This window comes from Diabrotica undecimpunctata, chromosome 1 (genome assembly GCF_040954645.1).
Source record: "Diabrotica undecimpunctata isolate CICGRU chromosome 1, icDiaUnde3, whole genome shotgun sequence".
NCBI lineage: Eukaryota > Metazoa > Arthropoda > Insecta > Coleoptera > Chrysomelidae > Diabrotica > Diabrotica undecimpunctata.
The window spans coordinates 56382985-56410611 of NC_092803.1; the positions used below are offsets into that span (position 1 = coordinate 56382985).

The 27627-nt window shown below is 33.8% G+C and overlaps 1 protein-coding gene across 1 annotated transcript in view; it reads right to left on the bottom strand.

Moving 5' to 3' along the window:
• Nucleotides 1–1673: 1673 nt before the first annotated feature.
• LOC140449530 (alpha-amylase-like) overlaps nucleotides 1674–27627 on the bottom strand; it is a 265425-nt gene continuing 239471 nt past the window's right edge. Inside the window, exons 9-12 of the mRNA XM_072542729.1 lie at nucleotides 26483–26613; nucleotides 20276–20481; nucleotides 11216–11401; nucleotides 1674–3307 (exon numbers count right to left, since the gene is read on the bottom strand). Of these exons, the coding sequence (XP_072398830.1) occupies nucleotides 2971–3307; nucleotides 11216–11401; nucleotides 20276–20481; nucleotides 26483–26613 (860 nt within the window). The 3' untranslated portion in view covers nucleotides 1674–2970. The remainder of the gene's footprint in view (nucleotides 3308–11215; nucleotides 11402–20275; nucleotides 20482–26482; nucleotides 26614–27627) is intronic.

Genomic DNA, 27627 nt, shown 5'->3' on the forward strand with positions numbered 1-27627 from the left:
TTTAAATATATTAGAATATATTGCATTCTCATGGGTCTAAACCAAAACGTTAAACATATAGGTAGATTGGAATGGGGAATATAACTTATGGTTGTAAGGAAAACTAGAGTGTGGCCAGGACGGGATTTATGCAATAGTTCTACAGTAATGAAATAAACTTCTGCATAAAAAATTATATATAATACTAAAGGCCAATACAGGACTGGAGCACATATCGAAAGCATGAAAACCAGACAGAAAAAAGCTAAGTCCTTGAGGCCGATAAGTCTGTTGTCACTTCTACCAAAGACTGCAGAAAGACTACTCTACTAACCAACTGGAGAATAAAGCGCCAAAGCGTCAGCACAGGTATCTAGAGGTTGTTTGCATATCCACTCTATTCTTCTGTATGGTGTCGAAGCCTGAATTGTTAATAATGACCTAATGAGAAAACTGGAAGCTTTTGAGATGTGGCTTTTTAGGAGAATGTTGAAGATACCATGGACCGATCATATTACGAACGAAATGGTGTTGCACAGAATGGTAAGTGACAGAGAACTCTTGACCACCATTAAACGGCGAAAGACAGCATATTTGGGGCACATACTTAGAAATGATAAGTCCACGTTGTTGCAGCTTATTATGAAGGGTGAAATCGAAGGAAGGGAAGGAAGGGTCTTGGTAGACGACAAATATCCTGGCTGAAAAACATTCGCGACTGGACCGGGTTAAACACACAGACGCTCTTAAGAAAAGCAGCAGATAGAGACGAATTTGCAATGGTTATAGCCAACCTTCATTAGTGGAGACGGCACTAGAAGAAGAAGAAGACCTGAATTTTTCTAATTTCTCGTTCTAGACTAATTTTCTTTTCCCGAGGTTAATCTGACGAAAGCAATTTTTACATCTGCCATTAGTACAACCAAACTTTTCAAATTGATGAATAATGGCCAATACAGTTTTTTCGACAGGTATTGGCTTATGTATAAAAGCTCAAAAATTTATATTTTCTTTTACAGAATGGCCCCCAAGTACCATTTTATTATTTGTACTCTTTCTGTAGGTGTGTAAATAGTCGGCATATTGAATTTTGATTATCACACCTTACTACTTCTAAAATATATGACACCTCCACATGAATACCTAAAACAGTGTAATGGGATTGGAAACAATCAGTTTTATACATCGTGTCTTGTAGTCTGGGGGCCAGCTAGGTATTCATGGCCTTTTCATTTTTGATAAGTCCACACAAATTTTATTATGTATTTTTGGATGCTGATTATGAATTTTGAGTGTGTATTTCAATTCGAGTGGTCAAACACTTGTTTTAAATAATGTAATTAACATATTACAGTTCTTGACAAAATTCTATTTTATCTCTCAATCAACTGTCATATAGTTAATAGCAGATTGATCATTACTTTGCAGGTTATAAAATGGGCCTGTTGGTCGTCTTGAATATCACTGTATAGATGTCCGAGGTTATTCCTCAGTACTTTTATTTATGCTGAGGAAGAAACTACTAACAGCTTGTGTTCCATAGGTTCAGCATAACAAAATACGTATAGGGAATCATAAGCATTATGATTCCCTATACATTTCAAATATTTTAGTTTTCAAACATTCTACTTCAAGGTAAGTCATTTACAGGAAAACATTTTTATTTTTAAGAAAAAAAATGTTTATAGAAAAAATTGTTAATAAATAAATATTTTTTATTAAATCGTTTAAATACATGTTTCAATATAATCGTACTATTATATTATTTTAGAAGCATACGTACAAAAAGTGTTCCTTAAATTCGTGGGTTTTCCAAAAAAATACTAAAAATTCTCTACCAAGACACTTATTTTTTGTAAATACACTGTCTCCATTTCAAAGACAATTCATACTGAAAATATATTTATAATATTTTTTTTGCTAACGAGTTAATTTATATTTATATGTTTCCCGAAAGAAGATTTGTTCGACTTTGTAGGTATGGTTCAGTTTTTTTAATTTTTGGTACTTGTTTCCGGCAACTATTGCTCGAAAAACTCTCCTTAGACAAAAATTAAATTATTAGATATGTAATTTAAAAAACTAATAAAAACATTGTAATAAAAAGTGCTGAATTTTCACCGAAGTTTGGTTATAAGTTTGGTTATTTTGATAACTAAATACATAGATATATAATACAAATAGATTGATCGCTTCAATACATTAACGTTTCCCCAGTGCGCCAGAGAAAACTGACGCAAACTAGTCCCTACTTCTTTTTTTAATGAGCCTGGTTTATCAACCACATGACCTTTCCATTGGTTATTTAGGTCACGTGGCCAAAAAATCCGGTTCATTAGAAAGAGATGCAAGGACTGTTTTGCGTCAGTTTTCTCTGTCGCATTGGGAGAACGGTAATGAATTGCAGTAATCAGTCTATTAGTATTATAATGTATATGACTAAATAACTCTTAGAATGCACGTACATCTAAGGTTATCTTAAAATAAACCCATAGAATCAAAAGACTAACAAGTGAATTGTCATCGCGATAACTAAATGTAGGTCTATTAAATTAAAACTAAAATTATAATTCATATAATATAAATGGACCAAAAATAAACTCAAAATATTCTACTTCTAGATAAACTAAATAAGCAACAGATAAAAATGTTTTAACGGAGAAACTACAAACTAAAGAAATATTCAGACATGTCTGAAATTTAATAAAAATTCACCTGAAAAGGTTATCTTTCTATAAACATTATCTGAAACGTAACGTTTCAAGAAAATTGTTAAGGATTTTAACTGAATTTATGAAAACAAGGTTAAGAAGAGAAAAAAAAATACTGTGTACACGAAATACATATAAGAAGTTGTCATTTAACAAAAAAAAAAAATGTAAACTGTTTGAAATTTTAATCTTAATTATATGGTTTATTGTTAATATTTCGAGCGATAGTTGTCGATTTAAAACTATACAGAGTCGTAGTTTCTTTCAGACATCAAGAAATTTACTCTTCCCTTTTAAAAAACTTATTCTCCTCCGCCATGTGTATCAACTCGTCCATATCAGCTTTGTCTATGTCTTCATCGCCATAGCCCCATACATCGGGATGAGTTCCGTCGCCCGTCTTCTGGGCCCTTCTCAAGATCATGTCATTGGAGACGCTTTTTAAATCATACGCCCATCCCAGCCGAGCGAAAAAGTTAATAAAGCTTGTCGATGGGTTGTACACGTTGCCTAGCTCACCGGTCTTGTAGTCCCATGGAAACACGTGGTGGTAATTATGCCATCCCTCGCCCAAAGCCGCTAAGGAAACTGCTAGGTTTTCTACTGAACTAATATACCTAAAAAAAGAAAATAAATTATACAATAGTAAAACAAAGCATTACCGTTCTAGATGTTTGTAAAATATTTATAAAAAATATAGTGGGTAAAGGGGTATAATGCGAAAACATGCAGTTGATTCCAGTTTACTCCAATTAGCCTCTTCTACTCAAATCCGACTCTCACCTTCACGCTGGTGTCCCCTGTAAACCGAGCAACCCAACTGGAGATCCGGTATCCAACCCGGGTGGAAAATTGGGTCGGGAACTGACGAGAGCGGGTAAAATGGTTCTCCAAAAAGGGGTTGTGTTATGGACCGGCGTTCAAAACATGTAAAAAATGGAGCCACGAAACATAAATTATTGCCTTGGAACAGGACGGATATTGAATATAAACTACATAGGCAATGGAATAAGGATACTTGCATAGGAACGTGGAATGTGTTAAGTTGGAACAGACCTGGAATAGCAAAAAGAGCCATTAGATAATTGCAAAACTATAACATGGATATAACAGAAATACAGAAAATAAGAGGGACAGCAACGTAAATTTGGAAATGGAGGATGCTATAGTCTTGTCGTCGAGTAGTGAGAAGAGATATAAATACGGATGTGGAGTTCTCATTGCAAAAAGGTTAAAGACGACAGTGAGGAAAGATTTTAAACCAATAAACGAACAAATCTTTTATATTACACTCAAAGGTAAGTGGTTAAATCTCAGTATATTCTCAATATAGAGGAAAGGCACCAAATTTGAGACACTTTTTTTGAAAAACAAATATAAAACAGAATATTCAAAAGTTTTACAACATTTATTTTAAAAACTTAAATTTAATGTTTCTAGAACACAACAAAAAAATAATAAAGCGATTAAAACATATATTTTTGCAAAAAAATACATTTAATTTTTTTTGCGACATTTAATATTAAAAATAAAAGGTGCCCTAATTTGGGATAGCCAGGTATCTAAACTTGAGACAGATAACTTAATTTGAGATACTATTCAAAAAAGCCATTTCCTTAGCAGAATAGGCAAATAAATGTGGACTTTATTTCTCCACAGTTTTTATGTGCCCACCTGACACATTGGTAACACTTTGTCCATCGTTCGCCATATCTATCGTCGGAAAATTTGCCGGTGCAAAATAAACATTCCGCGTCGTTTTCTTCACTTTCATTGGATGATGAATCAGCTAATGGAAAGTCTTCACTGCTATCTGAGCTTGAACTCGTAGAAACTTTCCGCTTCCTTCTTGATGTTTTGCCTTTTGATGTAGGAGGTTGACCTACGTCTTCATCTGCTATTTCTTCTTCGGGCGTTGCTGTTTTTTTTTATCACCTTTTGAACACCTTTTGTTGAACTCTTTTTTTCTGGAGTAAATACACAATCCAAGTTTAGCTGGTGTACTAATTTTTTTGCTTTTTTCTTCTGCAAACTTTGCTGTAATTCTTCTGTGTAGGGTGTTAGAGTAATTACTGAAGCCTTTCCCGATCTGGCATGTGGTTTTTTAGTGGTATCTCTCTTGTATGTATGCATGTAGGGATTGGACAGATGTCTTTCGGAGAAACAAGTTGTTGATAAGGTAGTGGTGGATAAGGAGTTCTATGTTCTCGCATTGGATGATTTGGTTCTATTATTTGTTAGTCCCTTATGTTTTGTGTTTCTAAGTGCTCTTGAATTCCAAATTTAAAGTCCCTAAAAATATGGAGACAAATAGGGACCAGTCCAGTTTTTCGGAAACCATTGCAAGATATTTACATCGTCGCAGCTTTGTTATACGCTTTACAAAAAATACTGGCAACGACATAAGGCGACACAACACTCAACTGATTTTCTCTAAGCCAGTTTTCTATTTCTTATGCGTAGTAAGTTTTCAGAGGTGCCATAAAAGCAACATCCAACGGTTGCATTTTATGTGTAGAATGTGGTGGGAGGCAAATAATCGTCACATGATTCTGTTTGGCCAAATCTATTAGAGCAACGTTTCTCGTATGAGAATAGTGACCATCAAGGACGAGACCATCGGCCTGTACCCAACCTGACACATGGCATTCTGGGACTGCTCCAGTGGGAGCTCCTAGCATCAACTTTGTTTTCATATTTTTTCTAGGTAAGATTAATAATGGTGGAACGAAAACTCCTGCAGCATTCATACATGTAATAGCAGTAATCAGCTAGCCCCTTTCTGCTGAAGTAAGTGACGGAACCTGCTTCTTCCCTCTCATGGAAATTACTTTGCTATGTTTGTGATGAACAATTGTAAGGCCCGTTTCGTCTACACTGAATATACGTTTTGCAGGGTTAGTAAGCTTAAGATGTTCTGGTTCTTACAGGTCAAAGAACTTGGATACACATTTTCAGGAGTAAAAGATTTTACTCGAGCACATGACCTTCCCTGAGGAGTAGGCATTGAAAGCGTCGAATGCCTTTTCAGAAAGAGCCTCAACCATTTCTTTCCGGCTGATTTTTTGACTCCGCTAAATGGATGTGGTATTGAGTTTCGTATTGCAAGTTAAAGTCCCAGTCGTTTTATATCACGCGCACTTGCCCGAAATAACCACAACTTCGAAGTAGTAAGAGTTTAAATATCTGGGGGCGGTAATCACAGATGAAAACAACATAGAAAAAGAGGTCTCAGCAAAAATAACTGCGGAAAATGAAGCATCATAAGCAGATAAAAAGAAAATCTAAATTAGGACTTTACTTGTCAATTATTCGCCCAGTTATTACATATGGAAGTGAAACATGGACTCTACATCAGCGGCAAATAAATAAGCTGCTGGTATTTGAAAGGAAGATTCTCTGAATGATGTCTCTTGGTTTTGTATAGGATTCCCCATGTCTGCTGCCTTATTTTGTAGTGTAGTTGTAGGTATTTGTTTGTTTGGTAACTTTTGGCGCAACCTCTATAATTAGCTGGGTACATGTACAGTGTACACGTTTAGGTACTTTATTTTATGGTTTTTCATAATATTTTGTTAAATGTAAAATTTCATATACTTTTTTTTGTATTTTCCCCTTTACTAAAAGTAAGTGCAAATAGTGGCAGTGGTGATTTATCCTTTCCTTTTAGTAATTGGGTTACGTTTTCTATTTTATATCCATTATTCTTTAAATCTTCGCTTATTAGCTTGGCAAGTTTGATGTTGTTTTATAGCAAGGCTGTACTTCCTTTGGGGAGTCGCTTGCCTTCCATTTTTTTGCCTTTGTTTCGAACTCGAATCCAATCTGTTACTTTACTTAGTTCATCTTCTTCGGTGCGATATTCTATATCTTCACTTTGCAGTTGTTTCTTCTTCTATTTTCTTTTGTACAGTATCTATTCGGGTTTTCATTTGTTATATGATCATTTTTAGATTTTCTATTGCTTGTTTATCCTGTTCCCAGGTATTGTATAACATCTCTCGTTTTGGCTTATTGCTTGATTCTCAGTAAAGAGCACTTGATATTGTTGAACAAGTATTGCCTCACTTGGTGCAGTCGGTCTAGGGAGAACATATTGTCTCTTTCTATATTTCCGCACACCCTTTTCACATTTTGGTCTGTCATCCCTTGGACTATTTAACTATCTATTTATGAAGGCGGACTCCCACTGCGACGTCACGATACACCCATCGATGAATGTGAACTTAAGCTTATCTTGGTTTTGAATGACGTATAATGTAAGGATGATGTTAAAGCCGATTTATCTAGGATTGGGGTAGAACAATGGGAAATAAAGCGCAAGATCGGAGAAGATTGGTGGCTAAAGTGGATATGGCGAAGGCTTATCACGAGTTGTAAAGCTAGTCAAAAAGAAGATTTATAAAAATTTAATATGTATAAATCAATTTAAGAAACAAATGCTCTTCTTTGGCTTTTGTAAAATTATTGATTTTAGATTCTCGACATTTTCTATGAATCAGTCTCAGGCCATTGAGTTGGGGTGTAGAAGTTTCTACATTGTAAAATTACATGCACGTAATTCTTCAATGGCATCATACTAGACAATCGAAACAGCTTGTAATTAACATCCCGACGTATGAGTGGGAACCCAAACTGTACTAATACTTATATACTTATGAAACGAATCTGACGGATTATAAAGGCATTCACATTTTACTTTTTTCCAACTTGTCTTGAGTGAAATGTCTTTAACATTTTTTAGGGGTCCCCCTTTTATTTCTTCGAACCCGAACAGCTATTAGTTTTCTGAGAGCATATGGATCACTTTTCGTTCTCAAGATATAATGTCCAGAAGGCTTCAGTGAGCAGGACACCCCAGAAGACATTCTGACAAAAGAATAGTAAGGCTAGCATGAGAATCGCACAGAGCAATAGAGAAGAAGACTTTAAAGCTATAGAAATGGAGAATTGGATAAAGATTGCTTAAGCCAGAGAGGAATGTTGTCAAGTCAGCTAAACCCACGAAGAGTTGTAACGCTACGGAGAAGAAAAAAAGAACGGAGAATTATTATAGTCGGTTCGCTATTCCCAGTTCGAACTGTCTAATGAATTTAGTAATTATTTTTTTGCGAAGTTAGTTACTTTTTGGCAGAATAAAAGTGGCTGGAAATTACTATACAACCAAGAACACCAATATTAATAGTCATCATCATCAATCAGCCAATCCCGTCCACTGCTGGACATAGGCCTCCCTCAGTTCTTTCCAGTGTTCTCTACACTGGGCCGCTTGTAGCCAATATTAATAGTAAACAAACTAAATAGTAAATAAAATAGAACTTTACGAATTACCGACAATCAATATTTATTTATCTGCACCATATAATAAATAGTTATGTTAAATTATAACAACTGAAATATATTTTTTAAATATATACTACCCAAAATTTTATGGGTTTAGTATACACTTCCACTATTTATACTAATTCTTCTTTTTTTAATGAAAGAATTCGGTAATAAAAGTTTATTTAAGCTGTTAATACTGTGAGCTAGGAACTTTTGTGTTGTAGGTTTCCAGCTATGAATCTGTCAAAATATGCCCGAGTTGAGCGAATGGACCTTATTATCATCATTGGCACTACATTCCTGTATGGGCCAAAGCCTTCTTTAGAACATTCTACCATTTCGTCCTATCTCTAGCAACTCTTCTCTATCATTTATTGAATTTTAAGTCATCTTCCAAATTGTCTAGGTACTTAAGTTTCGGTTTACCTCTAGTACTTCGTCCCACTGGTTCTCTTCGGTCAAATACTTTTCTCACCATCGCGTCATGCCCTGTACTGTATAACGCCCTCTATATATGCCTTTTTCTATATAAGTGATAGCGTCTACTCCACAAACCCTGCTCTTTTAGTTCTCCGTATATTCTTCATATACTCCGTATGCTATTTTTGCTCTACTACACAATAAAGGCAGGCAACGAGAAACCAAGTAGGTCGTAACTTTCTCAAGAAAAAACCATTGTAATGGCTGAATGTTCTGATCAGTTAGAATCTCAAATAATTTTTTTTTAAGAGAGCAAAATAAGTACATAAAATGTAAGAAGGATGCACCAGGTAGGAAAAATTAATAACATCATTAAATAAAATAAAGCAGCTAGATATAAGTATCCTTGGGACAAATGAAATTATATGGTAAAAGTTCTGACAAAGCAACTATAGACAATCATACTGTATACTTAGCAGAAGAAGGCAATCCGAACATAGAAATGGGGTAGCAATATTTTTGACAAAGGATATGAAGAAAGCTGGAAAAAAATGTCTCATTCTAAGACAGGTTATTAATGATACAACTAACTGTAAACATAGGCATGCTTCTATTTCTGAATAATTCCGATGAATTAGAGACACATCTTCTGGTCAGGCGTTCCCTTGTATTAATGTTCAACTGATGTAAGTGAATATAAATGGAAATACAGGCAATAAATATCTTGTATTTTTAGAAGTTATAATCAACCCAATGAAACTTTTAAGCACAGAGTACAGAACAATCATTGTAGAACATACATTTAAACAAGAAAACCAATCAATCGTATTTAAAGGAAAATAGGTGCTTGCTAGAACGTTAATCTACTATCCATAGATGTTTACCAATATTACAAAAATTTATAAATATTTCATCAACTTTAACCATAAAGATTAGAAATATAAAAATTTCTTTCCAGGTGCTCTGAAGATTCCACTACCTATGCATTTAATTATTTGCATTTGATAATATCTGCCTTAGTTGCAGATGTTAGAAATTTTCAGACCATCGTACATAAGCCCGGAAAGTATTATTACAATACAAGGTATGGTTTTGAAGCATTAAAAATTAGGTTTAAGAATTAAAAAGTTTAACGTTACAAATAAATATGGTAGAGATTATTCATACGGTTCTTTACAAAGTCTCCTTTCAGTCTAACCTATTCTTGTGTTTCAGGCATGTCTAGAATTACTGCATGCAGTTTAAGAGAGTTGCCATGACTATGTTTTGAGTCGAACGTGTATTTTGCCAATGTTTATTGTATATATTATAAATAGAATTAGCATTTTCTTAACTATAATAAACACGTCTAAAAGTTGGTCAGTGGTATACTGTTATTGCGCAATTTTTTTTTATTTAATTAGCTGAATTAACAAGGTTTGGCATAACTAATAATGAGCCTACGAACCTGAATATGATAATGTAACTTATCTTATACCCCTTAAAACAGACTGGAAAGCATATCAAGCAGGCCTGGAATATTATTTAGGTAGGGTTAAAGGGACGATAAGGCAGACATTGGATCTTATACATAGCTGCCGGAACTTTTCTAATTCTAAGATGATTCTAATTCTGGTGGAATAAAATGACAAATCAGAGGACATAGGTAGGATAAAAATTTAATTTCGCCAAAAGATCGGGTCAATAGAGCGAGTATCGCAAAGGACTGACTTAATATAATACGGAACTAAGAATAGCAAAAAGAGAATCGTGGAGAAGGCAATGCGAGGAGATAGAACATATTGCACAAATATTAAGACGCCATTAAAGTTTTCTCGAAGGACCCTCAGATAATTACATTTTTACTCCAAAAGAAGTCCGGTTCATATACACAGAATGGGTAAAGATAAGTCCCTGAGGCCGATAAGTCTGTTGTCATTTGTAGCAAAAACTGTAAAAAAACGATTCTACTAACCAACTGGAGAATAATACGCTAAAGCGTCAGCACAGGTATGTCAGCACATAGATTGTTTGCAGGAAAAATCTTATAGACATATAAGACATAGACACACGAGAGGGATAGAGGGATGGAACAGAGGAAATATATTATCCAGGCTCCAGGGTTATACCTGGAACAGAGATAGGTCTAAAACTTCAGAAGGCTTGGGTTTAGGAATATTATGTAGTGGTGAAAATGTAAATATTTTTATTTCACTAGGAGAACATACCTCTGTATTCCAGGCAAAGATGTATGTAATCATGCACTGTGCAAAAGAAATTAACATGAGGGTATGTGAACTGAAGCTGATTAATATATGCATATATAAGCTAGCGGCCATGGGTGTTCTTAGAAACCCTAAGGTGAACTTTAGGATAGTGTGATAATGTCGCAAAGAATTCAGCAGACTAGCTAAACATAACAGTGATGTGGATTCCAGGCCGCTGATAAATTCACGGCAATAAAAGATCTGATGGACTTGCCAGAAAAGGATAAGCTACAAAACACTTCGGTCAAGATCCAGTGCCAAAAAGCTCCGTATGTGACCAGAAAAAGCTGGATTCGAACAAAACACAATTCTCACTGGGAAAGTCTACCATGTCAATCATATGGCAAAATATATTTTGAACGGAAGAATCAGCTTTTTACTCAAAACTAACCGGGATACGTGTTGGTTAAATTTAATTCATTATTTACATAATTGTGTTTAGAAATATTCCTAAAAACTTTCATTTGAACATTTGTTGTTGTTGTAATCGCAAGAAAGTCTAAAAAATTAAAAGTTAAACATGATTAAACTTACTTATCATACGGTTTCTGGCCCCACATATGCGCAGCACTATTCACGAAAAAGGCAATGTTTAATGTCAAAGTAAATCTAGTGTTAAAATTTATCCAAAATGAGTTCCAAATGGTTTCGTTCCAAAAATAGACAGGAATGCTGACTGGTAATATAATATTGAATAATAAGAACAGCGGTGGATAATATCTAAAAAGAAATCAAATTAATATATAATATTCGTCATTAAATAAAATGTTTTACAATTTTGCTGAAAAATAAGGTTTAATTTAAATATTGAGCCATTGAAAAAATTCGTATTTAGTGGAGGCCGTGCAACAAAATATTTGTCAATTGAAAGGTTGGTCATTTCCAGACAAAACGTAATACTTACATAAGTTTTTTACAATTTTTTACTTTCTTTAAAACATGTTTAAGCCCTTTTGGTTAATTCTGTAGTATAGGCACGAGAGTTATTGGTCAGAAATGTAAAAAAAACTTATAAATAAGTCATTTAAAGAAAAACTTCATTTGTTCAGTGTCTGCTCCATTTTAAGTATTTTCAAAAGTCCTAAAGCAATCGAAAACCTCGGAATCGAAAATCACAGATGAATATCTTGGTGCAATGACTACTTTTGAGAATGAATTTACTTAAATAAGTTCTAATGTATGTTGCAATTACTTGTTCTTGTATTTACAAGAACAAAAACGTAACACAATTTAGTCAAAAATTTAAGAATTTGAAACAATATCTATATATATATATATATATATATATATATATATATATATATATATATATATATATATATATATATATATATATATATATATATAAATCAAAGGCAGAATTTACAAAACAGTCATCAGACCAATAATGACATACGCAGCAAAAACACGACCTAACATAGAGAGGACAAAAAGGATGTTAGAAACAGCAGAGATGAAAATACTTGAGAGGAAAAATTGATGACAAGACACTATGGGACAGAGCTCGAAGTACAGATATACAACGTAGATGCAAGGTGGAGAAAATCAAGAACTGGGTAAGCAATAGAAGAGTAGAATGGAACGATCATATAAGCCGAATGAAAACAAATAGAGTAGTAAAGACGGCAAGAGACGGTTTCCCAATAGGTAGACGATGAGTAGGAAGACCACGAAAACGCTGGAACGATAACTTACTGGAGGCACATCGAAAACCAGACAGAGTCATGTCTACATAAAACGAAGAAGAAGAAGAAGAACAAAAAGTTCCCAGAATAATGGATTAATTGTCATACCAATAAAACAGAGGATAAGGCATTAATTAAACTGAACACTTATCGCCAAATTTCACTTACATGTATAACGTGTAAACTTATGACATCTGGAAAAACACAGGGTTATAATTTCAGCTTAGTCTGGACTTACGATAATGTCTCAACAACGCTGATAATTGAAGACTGATAACTGTAATGCAACAAAAGAAATCACCGCACTCCAGAAAAAAAACATGATATAATAGCAGTATCATTTAATGTTGAAACTCCCTTTAACATCCCATTAAAAATTGAATACTGGACAGACTAAGAGTAACAACGTTAAGGAAAACATGTTTTCTTATTGAACAGTTTCTCACCGACCGTTGTTGCAAAGTTCTCACCGATCGAACAAATTCCCCAACCTATGTTTAAGACAACGGCGTTCCTCAAAGGTCTTTTCTAAGCTTCATTCTCTTCATACTAGCCTTTAACGACAATTGCAAGAATAAACTCAAACCTGTATAATATACTATGTTTGCAGATAATCTGATTTTATACTACTGCGATAAAGACAAAAGCAATACCAGAAAGTTGATCTAGAATGCAGTAAACGAATTGCGTTTGTGATTGAAGAGCGCTGGGATTAATTTCTCCGTCGAAAAAACGGAACTGATTTAATTTTCCCGAAGAACACGTTGAATTCTAGATCACCAAATCATGTTAAACGACACACCCTTGACAGTTTTTGAAACACAAGATACTAGACCTTATTTAGATAGTCATCTCACTTGGAAATGACACATCAAAAAGGCAACTGCATAGCTAGGCACAATATTTTAAAATCTGCAACAAACTAAACCTGATCTACGAGCCCTTAAAACTGTTCAAAATACAGTATAGTAAATTTGCCTTGAAGCTTTCAGATCCAGCTCCATCGGAAGCGTAGACTGTGAAGCGGTGAACTTCCTCTATCATTGGGTCACCAACAACTACTTCTATCATATTTTTTAATGTATTTTATAATCAAACCAATCCCGTATAGGAACTAATCAAAAAGACTTCTAACTATAGAGATCCTGACAAACATTAGTCACTATCGTACTTTCTGCAACAAATGTTATTATTTTCGTCAAAATTATATTTTCAAAAATTTTAAAAAATTTTAATAATAATGAAACCTTATTTCTGAGGCCATTTTTCCAAGAACTGGTAACACAAATTTCTATCCTAATGTATTATAATACAGATACAGGTACAGATACAGGTATCAAAAACCTAAGTTAGGAGTCGGATTTTTCGTAACAATCACAAATAATTATTCGTCTCTACCTATACAGGTAAGCTCTACTCCAATCATTAATTTGATTACCTAACGAAGCTAAAAATGTCCAATTTGTACGGACTCCATTCTTCTTTTTACTACTTTTAAAATGTATACTCCGAACACCCCTTAGTGCACTGCCTTGTCTCCATTGGAGCTCAAACAACACGAGTTTGTATTCCTTCTCATGTCGGGCTTTTAGCCAATGAGACTGCTGACAATTCTGCAAAGAAAGCAATTATCACCAGCTTAAACTATTAATTAGTACATTTTGACTGAAATTAAGAAATCCTGGCAAAATAACTGGGATAAAAACTCCTCGAAACTCTACGAAATTTAAACTACCATCGATACAACTGCTGACGATTCTACAAATAAATCAATTATTACCAGGTTAAAATATGAATTCGTACAACCTGGAGATAATCAACAATTTTTTCATGACTGATTAAGAAATCCTGGCCAAATCACTGGGATAAAAACTTCTCAAAACTCCATGAAATTCAAACATCGACACATCGCAGCTACCCATCATAAAAAAAAGAAAAAAAAATAGTTATCCGTTGACTCAGAATCAGCCATACTCTACATGAACTCATGGATACTTGTTGACATCAAAAGAACAACCTATATGTTGTTCAAATGTCCAAACTGCACCGACTCATTAACAGTATAGCATATTCTCATAGATTGTTTCTTTTACAATAAACTAACAATATCAATGGTCTCTACGAGCAAATGAAAGCGATTCTCCAACAAGACGAATTCCAAAATTTAATAAACTTTTTTGGGAAGTAAATTTGTATAACAAAATATAAAAAGTGGCTTGGTGCAAGAAGTGCCAATGTAAGTATTTATTTAATTGACATATTTATTTGCCTTTAAAAATTTTGTTCACAGCGCCAGCCGTCGATGAGTTCACATTGCAGCGTATAACAATGAATATATCGAAAACATACATATCGTTTAAAAAAGTGGTGTAGTATATCCGATGTGGTTTTTGTACGATAAGAATAATTAATACCTTCTTATCAGAAAGTTATATAAAACTTTATTGTATAAAAACAGCTAATACAAATAATATACCCGCCCTATAGGCCAGGCAATAAACTCAATAGTTCATCCAAAATAAAATTGTCAGTTAATACCAAAAATTGACATGCACCTTATGTGCACATGAGCAGCACGGAAAATACCAACAAACCAACTGTTCCTTCCACAACAATGTCACAACAAGAGTCAATAATCCGCAAATCCAAGATACACCAAATAACAACACTTCTTCAATGTCATACGTAACAGCAGCAAAAACATCACCGAAACCAACCTACCCAAAGAAAGAAAAAGCAATCGTCATCTGTGTCGAAGACAGCCTCAAATTGCTACCATACAAATCGGCTCCCTAACTTTAAACATGCGTAAACTCGTTTGTCCTACAAAAAGAATCTTAATATTCAATGTCTCTCCATTTATCCCGCACGAAATTATCGAAACTGTAGTTAAAAGACTAGGTCTATAAATAGCTTCTTCAGTATCATTTCTTAAAGCAGGTATTTAGGGGGAGGAATTCTCACATATTTTTAGCTTTAGAAAAGTTTGTATGTTTCACCATCCCGAAACTTTTGAGCTTTAAATCTCTTTTGTGATCTTTTTTGAAGATAATGAAAACCATATCATCCTTTCTACGGACCAAATAGAATGTTTGTCTCTAAAAAATCAAGGCACGTCGCTGCTTTAAATTGCACAAATTTACCAGAAAGTACTTCTTCCATCCCGGCAATTGCTACTTCTCCCTTAAGAGCTGAAACAATGTTTAAAAAAAATACAAAAGATCAGCACTGTTTCTTTCACACAAACATATATATCTTCTTAAGTCAATAATGTACCACTCACATCCTCAAATACCAGCTCCTCATTAGAACAACCAAGTGAATATGTGACAGATAGACAAATAAACAATAAAGGCGCAACACTTAGAACTTTCTTCTCCTAGCGACAGATATAGCATAATTGAAAAAGCTGTTTATAGTGAACAAACTAAAATCCATGCCGGGTTTTCTAAACCCCAAACCAAAAAACAAAGTAAAAGGTCAAATTGTGGATCAACCCTATCTGAAATGACAAAAACAATCATACACGAACTTCAATAAAAAAAACTCCAAAAATATTTATAACCCCAGCAGATAACATAATTGCTCTTCTTAAAAACTGTTACGCCAATAGTGATCCATACGCAGAAGTATTAAAATTCACACCAGACATCAAATAACTTATTTCTACGTTATACCAAATCCATCCCAACCTTATGAGAAATTAACCAAAAATACTCTATTTCTGTAGAATTATCCATTGGGAGTTCGGTTTTGCATTTTTTGTATAAGACGAGTTAGTCTAAAAAAATTTAAAGACACAACCGAACTCTTAATGGATAACTCTACAAAATTACCCAATCTTGGCTTTTCATATGTAACAACTGATGATAAGTACATCTCTAACACATCTCAAAACTCACAGACATATCAAAAATCACAATTATTTCATGGAACTGCGATGGATTCTATCCTCGCCTGGCACGCATACAACTTATTCCCGAAACCAATCCTGACTTTATTTGTCTACAAGAAACAAACTTTACAGAAGCACACAACCCTCATCTAAAAAAACTTTGTTAGTTATCACTATATCTGAACTACACACCGAGATGCTAGTGGAGGAACATCAATTTTCATATCTACTGAAATCTTTTACCGTAAACTTCACCTAAACACTGCATTAGAAGCTGTTGCTATAAGAGCATGGTGTCAAGAACAAATCACAATATGTAGCTTATACATTCCTCCTAATTATACATTAACAAGCACTGAATTAGAGAACTTAATATCTCAAATTTCTGGTCCATTTATTACGGTTGGAGATTTTAATGCACACAACACTATAGGGGGCTCCAAAAATACATAAGAGGTAACATAATCGAAGATGTCATTAATAATATTGATATTAACTTATTAAACACAGGAAATCGTACATACTTCCATAGCTAATGTGATCTCAAAATACACCCATTACTAACTTGGCACACTCTAGACAGCTTATTCGATAGCGATCATTTTTCCATTATCACTACTAACAATGCATTCAAATTAGAATATACGAAAACGAGATGGAAAATCTCATTATAATTGGGAACTCTTTAAACTAACTGTAAAAGGATGCACCGATATATTTAAATATCAAAATAACATAGACGAAGACATAAAAAAACTCAACCCAACATTACCCCAACTAAAACAATACGTTCCATGGTGGAATGACTCATGTAAAACATCAATTCATGAAAGCAAAACAGCTTTAAACAGATTTAGATAATTTTGCACTATAGCTGACTTAATAGATTTCAAAAGGTTTAGAGCAAAAACAAAACGATACTTCCTCGACTCAAGTATGGTCAAAAATAATGAAAGGGCATTACACATCATATAAAATTTCAGCTCCCATCAATCGCGACATCGTCATTACAGATGACCAACAAATCAGCGGTATGCTTTCTCAACAAATCAAATAATCCTATCAATCCTCAGAACGAAATTGGTTCTACCCATAAAACTTAATAATCATACCATTAATATACTTTTCAGTATTCAAGAACTAAACAATGACATTTTTCCGAAAAAAGCTCAGCTGCAGGTCGAGACGATATTCTCTCTATCTTTTTAAAAAATCTTTACCAAAATACATACGAGAAAATACTTCTCGTTCTGTTCAACTACATTTCTTCTTCTTCTTAACATGCCATACACCAAAGTGCGTAGGCGACTATCTCATTACTAGAATTCTGTTCTTGGCGGCGTGACACAGCTCGCCTGTATTGTGTATTCCTGTCCATTCTTTAATATTTCTTAACCAGGATAATTGTTTGCGGCCGGCTCCTCTCCTACCTTCGATCTTCCCTTGTAGGATTAACTGAGGTATTTCATATTTTGCTCCTCTCAATATGTGCCCAAGGTAACCAATCTTGCGTTTTTTAATTAATTTAAAGAGTTCTCTTTCCACGCCGGCTCTCTTAAGGACGTCATCGTTTCGAACTCTATCCACCCAAGGTATGCGCATCATTCTTCTACTTCAACTACATTTGGTCTTCTTAAAAATCCCTATCACTGTAAAGACAATACCTAACGATTCCTATCAAAAAAGGCGATCAATCTCCAAAAACGTTAAACTTATAGAGGCCAATCACTCGCACCTGTTCATTATGTAAACTTCTAGAAAATATGGTTATTAAAAGATTACTTTGGTACCTTGAACAAAATAATATTCTCGACCAATATCAATCAGGCTTCAGACCAAATCGATGCACCATGAATCATTTTCTACTTCTTCAATCAACAATTGCGCATGCGCTACCCAACAAAAGGAAGTAATTGCAATCTTCCTTGTCATCGCTCCCTTGTCAAAAAACTTTCTCACAGATTAATCCTTTAAAGTAATTACTAACGGCAAAACATCCTCACATCACATTACCAAAAATGGTGTCCCACAAGGGTCTGTGCTAAGCGGCACACTATTTCTCCTTACTATAAACGATTAAAGTTCTTTCATAAATGATCCTGTACAGTATGGAATATATGCTGAAGACATATTATTATTCTGTCATGGAAAGGTCACATCTACCACAAACACTTTACTACTTCTTCTTCTTCAAGTGCCATCTCCGCGGCGGAGGTCGGCAATCATCATAGCTATTCGGACTTTTGAGACGGCTGCTCTGAAAATTTGATTTGATGTACATCCGTACCACTCTCTCAGGTTGCGCAGCCATGACATTCTACGCCTCCCTATGCTTCTCTTTCCTTGGATCTTTCCCTGCAAAATCAGTTGGAGCAAGGTGTATTTCTCTCCACGTGTAATATGTCCGAGATATTCTAATTCTAATATACTTTACTACAGAACACGGTAAATAAGATATAACAACTGGGCCAGTCAATCCAACTCCCCAGGTTTTAACTCCCCATCCAACTCCAAAGTTATTCATTTTACCACAAGAAAAAACACGCACTCTCCAACAATGCCTTTAAATGGAAATTTTCTCCAAGCAGTAGACAAGATTCTCGGCATTATTTTCGATAAAAAACTTTCTTGGAGAAGACACATTCAAGAACTTAAGGTCCGTTGCCTTCAAATAATGAATCTTCTTAAATCACTAGCTCAATATAGTTGGGTAGCCGATAAGGAAACACTACTAAACCTATACCGAGCTCTTATCCGCTTCAAACTTGACTATGGTAGTGTTCTTTACATGTCATCAAGTAGATCACTATACGTATACGTTCACTAAATATAGTCCAAAATACTTCTTTTTGACTCTTTCTAGGAGCATTCAGATCCAGTCCGGTGAAAAGCATTCACGTAGAATGTTTCGAACCTTCGCTTCACCTAAGAGGACAACAACTTCTGTTTTTTGCTAAAGTTTCAGCAAATCCCAGAAACACCACAAGAAATCTCTTCTATAATAGACAATAACTAGTTATTAATAATTCTAGAATGGTACCGTCCATTATTCAGATGTTAATTCCTTACATAGATAATATTAATCTGTTGTCCACCATCCTTTTCAGGGTACCTTATCCTTCATGGATATGAAAACTTCCAAATCTTAATATCGAATTATCCAAATATAATAAGAATAAAATATCAACTTCCATTATCAAACAAAGATTCTATGAAATACAACATCAATGTAACTTCGATAAGATCCTTTACTCAGACGCATCTAAGAGCGAAGAAAGGCTGTGCTGTTACAACAACTACAACTACTGTCAACCTGTTTCGACTCTCTAGCAATTGCAGTATTTATACTGCTGAACTATATGGAATACTCCAAGCTGTGAAAACTCCATTCAACGGCAATAAAACTATAGCAATCTTTATTGGCTTTATATTATCCATGTACTCCATAAGAAACTTACATTCTATCCACCATTCTAGTTCAAGAAATTCAGAGTATATGTACTCGTCTTCAAAATAATGGAATTACAGTAACAATATTGTGAGTCTCATCACACGTTGGTATTCCAGGTAATAAAAAATCCGATCTAGCAGCAAAACAAGCCTGCTATCTAAACTTAACAAAGATTCAAACAAAACATTTATATAAAAATCCCTTTATAAAACGTATAATAATAAAAACCCTACCGGGCTACATCACAGAACGTTTTCGAAATAACTATTTCATCATCAGTGCTATCTGGATGTACATATTTGAAGCCACTAAATATAGGAGTAAAAACCCTTTAAATGTTGTTTGATTAACTTTGAGTTACATTTTTGATAATTAAAAATTATGCTGTTTAACTTACAAAAAGAATTGATTAAATAGCAACGTAAGACTCCACTGGGGTTGCTACTCCCTAGACGAAGTATCTGTGAGGACTTGATCATAGTAACTGAGTTGCTATTATCATATTTTTATTACAAAATATAACTAGAATATATACCTATGATAAATATTTCATTACAACTTACTTTTTTTGCCACATTACAATGGCATCTGTTTCTAAATCACTCATATCTACCGCATTTCTCTTCTCCACAACCTTAGGATGCGGCGTCACTACCAACCAGCCCACATGCGCGAAGAAGAAACCTTTTTTGGCGTTATGGGGGTCTGCATCGGTCTCGCTGTATTTATGATGGACCCTATGATCTAATGCCCAGGCGTATACGTGCCTCTAAAAAGTTCAATACATCATTTAACATAGAAAAAAATGAAATTATATATATATATATATATATATATATATATATATATATATATATATATATATATATATATATTAGACTGTTATAGATAAATCATTAATATAACATATTTGTAAGCTAACAAAAAATAAACAGAATATCTATCATTAGTATAAGAACGACAAACTCACGTACTCAAAACGAATAGAAAACATCGATATTATAAAATAAACATATTCTTCTTAATTTGATATTATTATATTTATAAATGACATTTACAATTTAAAAATCGATGCAAAATTTTTTTTTGCTGATGGAGTACCAACTGGAGAAACTCTAATATTGCAACTCTTCAAGCAACTATAACTTCTGATTTACTTAAAATAAAAACCTGGTCCGACTCTAATTTACTCTTTTTTAATGTGGATAAGATAACAGCCAAATCAGTATTGTTGATTCTGTAAAATTTCCTGGTATTTTTATAGACAGCAACCTTAAATGGTTCCTTCATATCGAATTATTAAGTAAGAAACTAGCCTCAGCCTGCTATGTAATATATGTTTAGAAGGAAATCAATTTAGCATCTTCCAAAATAACATATTTTTCTTTGTTCGAGTCTTATCTTTGATATGGTCTCTATTATGATTCAAGTTTCGTGAGGTGTTATTATGCAGTTTGCAATTTATTTAAATTTTGCAATGTATTATTTATTTATTATCTTCTATTTTATGATATTGACGATTTATGTAATTTCAGAAAATTTTAATTGTTATTGTTATTTTCTGACTTTTTGTCAATAAAATTGACAAAAAGCCTGAAGCTTTGTCAATAAAATTGTACAATTTTTAGTGACAATAAAGCATATTTCTATTCTATTCTATTTTATTTTATGGTATTCTATCCGCAGACAACAATAAAACTAACAATTGGCAATTGGCAGACCTGCTTGTCTTGGAATTACATGGCTCTGAGGGACACACCAACAGCAGCTATAGAGACCCTACTGGGCTTCCCTTCTCTGCACTTCTCCTTAGAAAGGGAGAGGCGAGAATGGAATACTATACCGCGACTGTAAAAACCTGAGCAACGTAAAGATTAGATCAAAACATAGTAACAATATAAGTTACATCAGGGACACCTAAAGTACCTGACGTAGGACTATTCAGTAATGATGTAAATGTAAACCTTTCTGTGTTTTCTAAACGTTGCAAAACAAAACAGACGACGAAGGCACTGGCATGGGGATTTATAATTTATAAAACTAATACTTCATACTAGCGTAAAATGTAAAATAAAAATTAAGTAGACAGTTAAGGTTTGATTTCGTTACAGCGAATGGTGGTACGCTGTAACGAAATCAAACCTTAACTGTTTACTTAATTTTAATTTTACATTTTACGTTAGTATGAAGGAATTACGTTAGAGTATTAGGAACTTGTTTTCACCAAGGGATTTCTGCTTAGAGGAATCCCAGACAGCATGCAAACTTGGGGCAAGTTTAATTTTTGTTTGACTCTAAATCGTTGCGTCAAATATGACGAGGCAAGTTTGCAACAATATTATTGCAATATTGTTGTTATAGTTGATATTTCAAGTTCGTGGCAACATTGCTGCAAATCATGCACGCGTGCGCGCCATCTGTTGTAAGTGACTAAAGCAGAGAGGAGCTCTTGTGTTTTTGTGTTTGGGTTTTGACTGTTGTTGGTTGTTGCAATGCTCGTGGTTATTAATTTCTTCTTTGAGTATTAGTTACGATTTCTAGTGCAATATTACTATACTAAGGTGAAGCTTACATCACAGATTTGCAAACTTACATTGAAAGGAAATAAAGAAGCATTAACAAAGTTGTTTTAGTTGTGAAATTGATCAATACAATTGAAGATTGTATTCTTTTTGGTGGAATTGAGGTAAGATTCTTTTATAATTTTTGTGGCTTCTCTCGTATACACACAACCAAACTTACATGGAACCATGTATTTCAAACTAATATTTATTTCTTTTGAAAAAAACTGTTATTGTTGTGAAGACTAAACGTTTTTATTAAAAATGAACAAAACAATAAAACAATCAGATAACACTGCCCGGCACGGTATAAATGATTTTGTTTTAGTTGTAAATTGAACGAAAATAAATAAACTAACTTTCGCTATTAAGAAGGAAAATATGCCCTATGTAGGGTTAACAGATGTGCAAAGGGGAAATATTATTGATCTTGTGGAGCAATTAATGTCTCAGAGGAACATAGCTACAGTGGTAGGCGTAATACAGGGCGTTGTGTCAAAAACATATGCTAGGTATCAGAAGTTAGGAACGCTTAAAAATAGACCAAGATAAAGTCGAAAAAAAGTAACAACGGCTTACCGGGATCATTTTATAAGAAGAAGACACTTATACACTTACACTTATATGCTTGTATTTCAGTTGAAATGATAAGAAGAAGACTTCGTGCCCAAGGACTATACAGCAGTAGACAGTTACGGATTCAAAAGTTAACCAGGCATCACAAAATTGATCACCTAAATTGGCGTCTTCAATACCAAAACTGTAAAATTGGAAATTGGCAAAATGTGTTACTTTCAGACGAAACCTGGATTTGTGTAAAATCATATGACCGATGGATTCGTGTACTTAGAGGGCGAGGAAGACAAACAAGAACGGAAACAGCCAGATCTATTCACAAACCTAAAGGAGAAAGTTCTGGGTAAGTAGTTTGGTCGGTGAAAAACTTCTTTAATTTCCATTTAACCAACTTTAATAGCTTGAAGACATGTTGATTTGGTTCGAGAACCTCTAGTTAGACTCGAAAAAACTGCAATTGGAAAAAATTTAAATTTCATGCATGATAATGCATTTCCACATACCAGCAGTCACTACAGACTTCCTTGAAGCAGAAGATATCGGTATTCTGTAGTGATCTGCTTGCTCACCCGACCTTAACCCTATAGAACATTTGTGGAATATGCTTAAAAAAAGAATAAGAACTCGCTGGGATAATCCACAAAACACCGCACAGCTAGTATAAGTTGCTCTTGAAGAAAGGAATGAAATGACCAACTTACCACAATGAAATGTTTAAAATTAGTTTAGGAACATGCCCACGCGAATTAGAGCTTGAAGTAATGAAGAATCGTGGTATTGTTTTCTTTGTAACATCTGCAGCAAAGAAGATATTATGCTCTTGTGCATAGTGTGCCATCGTTATGTACACGAAGCATGTGTAGGACTGACTAGATGACAAAGAAAGGTTTACCTTGACCTCCTTAAGTTATATTTTTCAGGAATGTTTGTTACGTTTATACTACTTAATTGCATTTTTTTTTTTTTAGAAAAATGTGTTACTTTTAACTGTAGTTCTACAGTGCCTAATATTCACATGGGTGACAATAAGAGGAGATCATTAGTGATAATATTGCCATTCGCAACTCCAATAAAAAAGTATTCTTTATTTAGTTTTTGTTTAGTTTTTTATTATAATTAAAATATATTGTTAAAGAAAATACATTTGTTTACTACTACCCATTTTTTTTTCATTAATAATAAAAGTGTAGGATTTATTTAGAACCAAATATAAGGTGGCAATATTTGGCTCACTTACCTTAGTAAATAATAAATAGTTATGAATAAAAATTGTATTTTAATTATTTTTTACAGGTTGTATTCACGAATAAGTCACGTGAAAATTTACATGTATTCTTCTCTTTACTACCTACATTCGCGGTTTAACGGATAATCATCCTTAAACCATTGTGGAGGAAAATTATCAAATTATCAAAGTTTTATTTAAAGTGTGTGCTGCAAGTGTGTACAGTTGATATTGAAAACTTGAAGCAAACCTTCTGTTTTGATACATAAACTTGTTGCAAGTATGAATCAAGTTTATATTGTTATCTGGGATTGGTATGGCGTGGATACAAGTTATAAATTTCCATGCCAGTGCATTTCGGTGTAATCGTCGTCTGTTATGTTTTGCAACTTTTAGAAAATACAGATTTGGGCCGAATTCTAAATTCTATTTCTGATTTATATTCTCGTAAGTAGATGTCGCTCTATCGGCTGTCGGTAAATATTTATACCATTAGGGGTTTTCAATTTACGTGGATCAAAATATAAACATATAGTCAAGCGGATATGGGGACTTTTAGAAGCTCTAAGGTGGACTCTAGGCTAGTGTGTGCAAATGTTGAGAAGAAGTTCACAGTCTGGCGGAACATAACAGTGTAACACTGGTGTCGGTGTCATGTCATCAGGGAATACAAGGCAATGAAATAGCTGATTAAATTGCCTGAAAAGGATCAGCTACAAAATACTTGTCAATAGAGTGGCAAAAAGCAGAGGACGCAATAAAATAAAAGCCTGGGTCCGAACATAACATACCATTTATTAAGAAAGTATACTCGATCAACACATGGCAACATATGGGAGGAATATACGCTAAAAGTGCTGAAATACTGCGGAACACAACCAACTTAGCATAAAAGGCTTTCCTACCACACATGCGCCATTCAAAGGATAGCAGCTGTTTACAATAATGCTATTTCGTGGAGACTTAAGTTGCAGAATTTGTAACAGAGAACCTGAAAAAGTGAACCATATATGGCGCGACTACGAGGCACTAAATCGTACCAAGTGGCTCAGACGATGCCTAAAAACATATGGTTCAATCACCTAGACCTATTTCAGAATTTTGAAATGGTTGTCATGAATAAATGGAAGATATTTAAGCCTGGCCGGTTTATAACAGATGACTTTAAAAAAAAGCTTGGCTATGCCATATTTCACTTGCCAGTTAATTTTTTTTATTAATTTATATATTTATTTTTCTTTCAGTTTCCAACGTAAAAAACAAAATAAAACACTATCTTTATCCGTTATTTTAAAACAAAACGTATATTCAGTCGATTAAACAAAGAAACATCGCCCATAACACTTACACTCTTGTCTCCATTTGTCATTCTTGATGTATTTATTTAACGATTTTCTGCTGATTGCTGACCACGATAAGCTTCTCAGAAATTTTGTTGAATTCAACACACGAGTAGACCATAAAATTCCACAAGTAATTTTCGTTTGTAACTTTCTATATTTAGTTGGCTGTAGATCGATTTGCATAATAGCCATAATTTTTCTTTTACTGACCCATTTTTAGTTCCAAGACGTGATAAAAATCTGACCACGAATGACATTAAGAACATAAATCACCGGAAGAACTTTCTAGGGTCGGTTATGGGTGGTTTATTACACCTTTATGCTGACCAAAAGAAATAATATATATTCACAGAATTACTCGTATAAGCAATAATGCATTTTTAGTATTATCCAAAATGCTATAAAAGGAGTTTTTATGTAGTTTATTGAGCCAGATTATTCCTCTCGCATGATCTTAACTTTTTTTATCTCAAAACACTGTAAGCCGGTAATGTATCGATTTATCTTTTCATTCAATTTATTTTAGTAGTTGATTGACTAATACAACTTCCGAAAACAAAACAGATAGCTCGTCGTTTAGACTTTCCAAACCATTTTACTTTGTTTGTCGAATTCTTTTAAAAACCAAATCGTTTTAATCTTTCTTGAATTAAATTTCTAACTAAGGTCTTAATCTATATTTTGATTGCAATCTAATACTTGTTCTTTGCTGTAAACTACTAATACTAATAATAATATTTTAATACTTGTTCTTTGGTGTAAACCAGTGTCACCGGAAAGAATCTTTTAATATGTTTTGATCACTTGCTTAAATCTAGAAATACAATCTTTGTGAAAATTTGCTTCCTCTCTGGATATTTAAAAAACTTTATGCATACTGGTGAATCATAAAAATAAATATACCTTCCCTGATTAGCAGGCAAATAAAATATAATTAAAAAATCGTTGGAATAAAATTGTAATAAAGTGATAGAAGATGCCTAAACAGGTTATCTTTAAAAATAACCACTAAATTTCTAGAAACACTTAAACTATATTAAGGGCAATTTTTTACTAGAAACTTACCTGGCCTGTAATAGTAAATAATAAAACTAAAAGTAATCTAAGCGGCCATTTGGCTTTGTACGATCTATGCGACCATAATCTGTGGGCCCCAGCGGTGATGCCAAAACCTGAGGTGTATACGGTTAAGAGTGCTGAAACAAAAAAAAAACAGAAATTAGAACACAAATTAATCTAGGTTTTACAGTTATAAAATATCAAATTGTCTAAGAGTCGGTCTCAAGAGCTGAGTATAGAGAGTGCAGCTGTATTTACACGGTGAGTGCTTAGCGGTATTACACATATTTGATATTTGAACCCTCAAAAAACCTGTCCTGCTTTATTGTCACATTTTACGAATGCACTCGAAATGAAAAGTTGAGAAGAACTTTTTGGAGAAGAAAAAGATAGACGGAAAAAATCTTATTGACGAAAGATATAATTTTCTTTGACATAAAAATTCTAAAAGTAGTGTGTGGTTTAATTTTGAATTAATAGGTAAAGTTTAAAAGACTTATTCAAGATTTTGCACGGTGTATTTACTATATACAATTATTGCAATATGTTCCCAAAAGCAGGACAGCAAATTTCTTAAGACATAAATGTTTTGCAAAGACAGTTAAGCTTCTTTGAAAAAATTGTAAAGAAATCGCTGCCCGCTTTAAAAAAGGAAGTTATTATTAAACAACCTTATGTCTTATGGAGGATAGAGTGATTTGCAAAAGTCCAACACCTGCAACAAAAGTGTCCTTAACCAAATAGTATTATTAAACAAAAATACAGAAAAGCTAAAGAGAACCGAATATCAAGAAGCATAAATTTTCATAGAGAGATTAAAGAAAATACTAGCATAACAAAAACACACCTACATTATCTATAAAACGCGATTAAAAGTTGATCTTGGATCTAGTACATCTTGCAACGCATGAAAAAGCTATGCTCAATAGATCTTTGAAGATTAGAGAGAAGCCAAACAACCTGGTAACTGGAAATAATGGTCTGGAAAATCAGGAGAAGCATTTATACAAGAACAACATTTGTTAAATTAAAAAAATTCCTATCAGCTTGCAGCTTGCCCTTACACTTAGACTTCATATTGTGATGTACTGCATAAATGGCCCATTTTACTGTATGGTGCAAACACGTGGTCTCTTAAGGTAAGAACACTG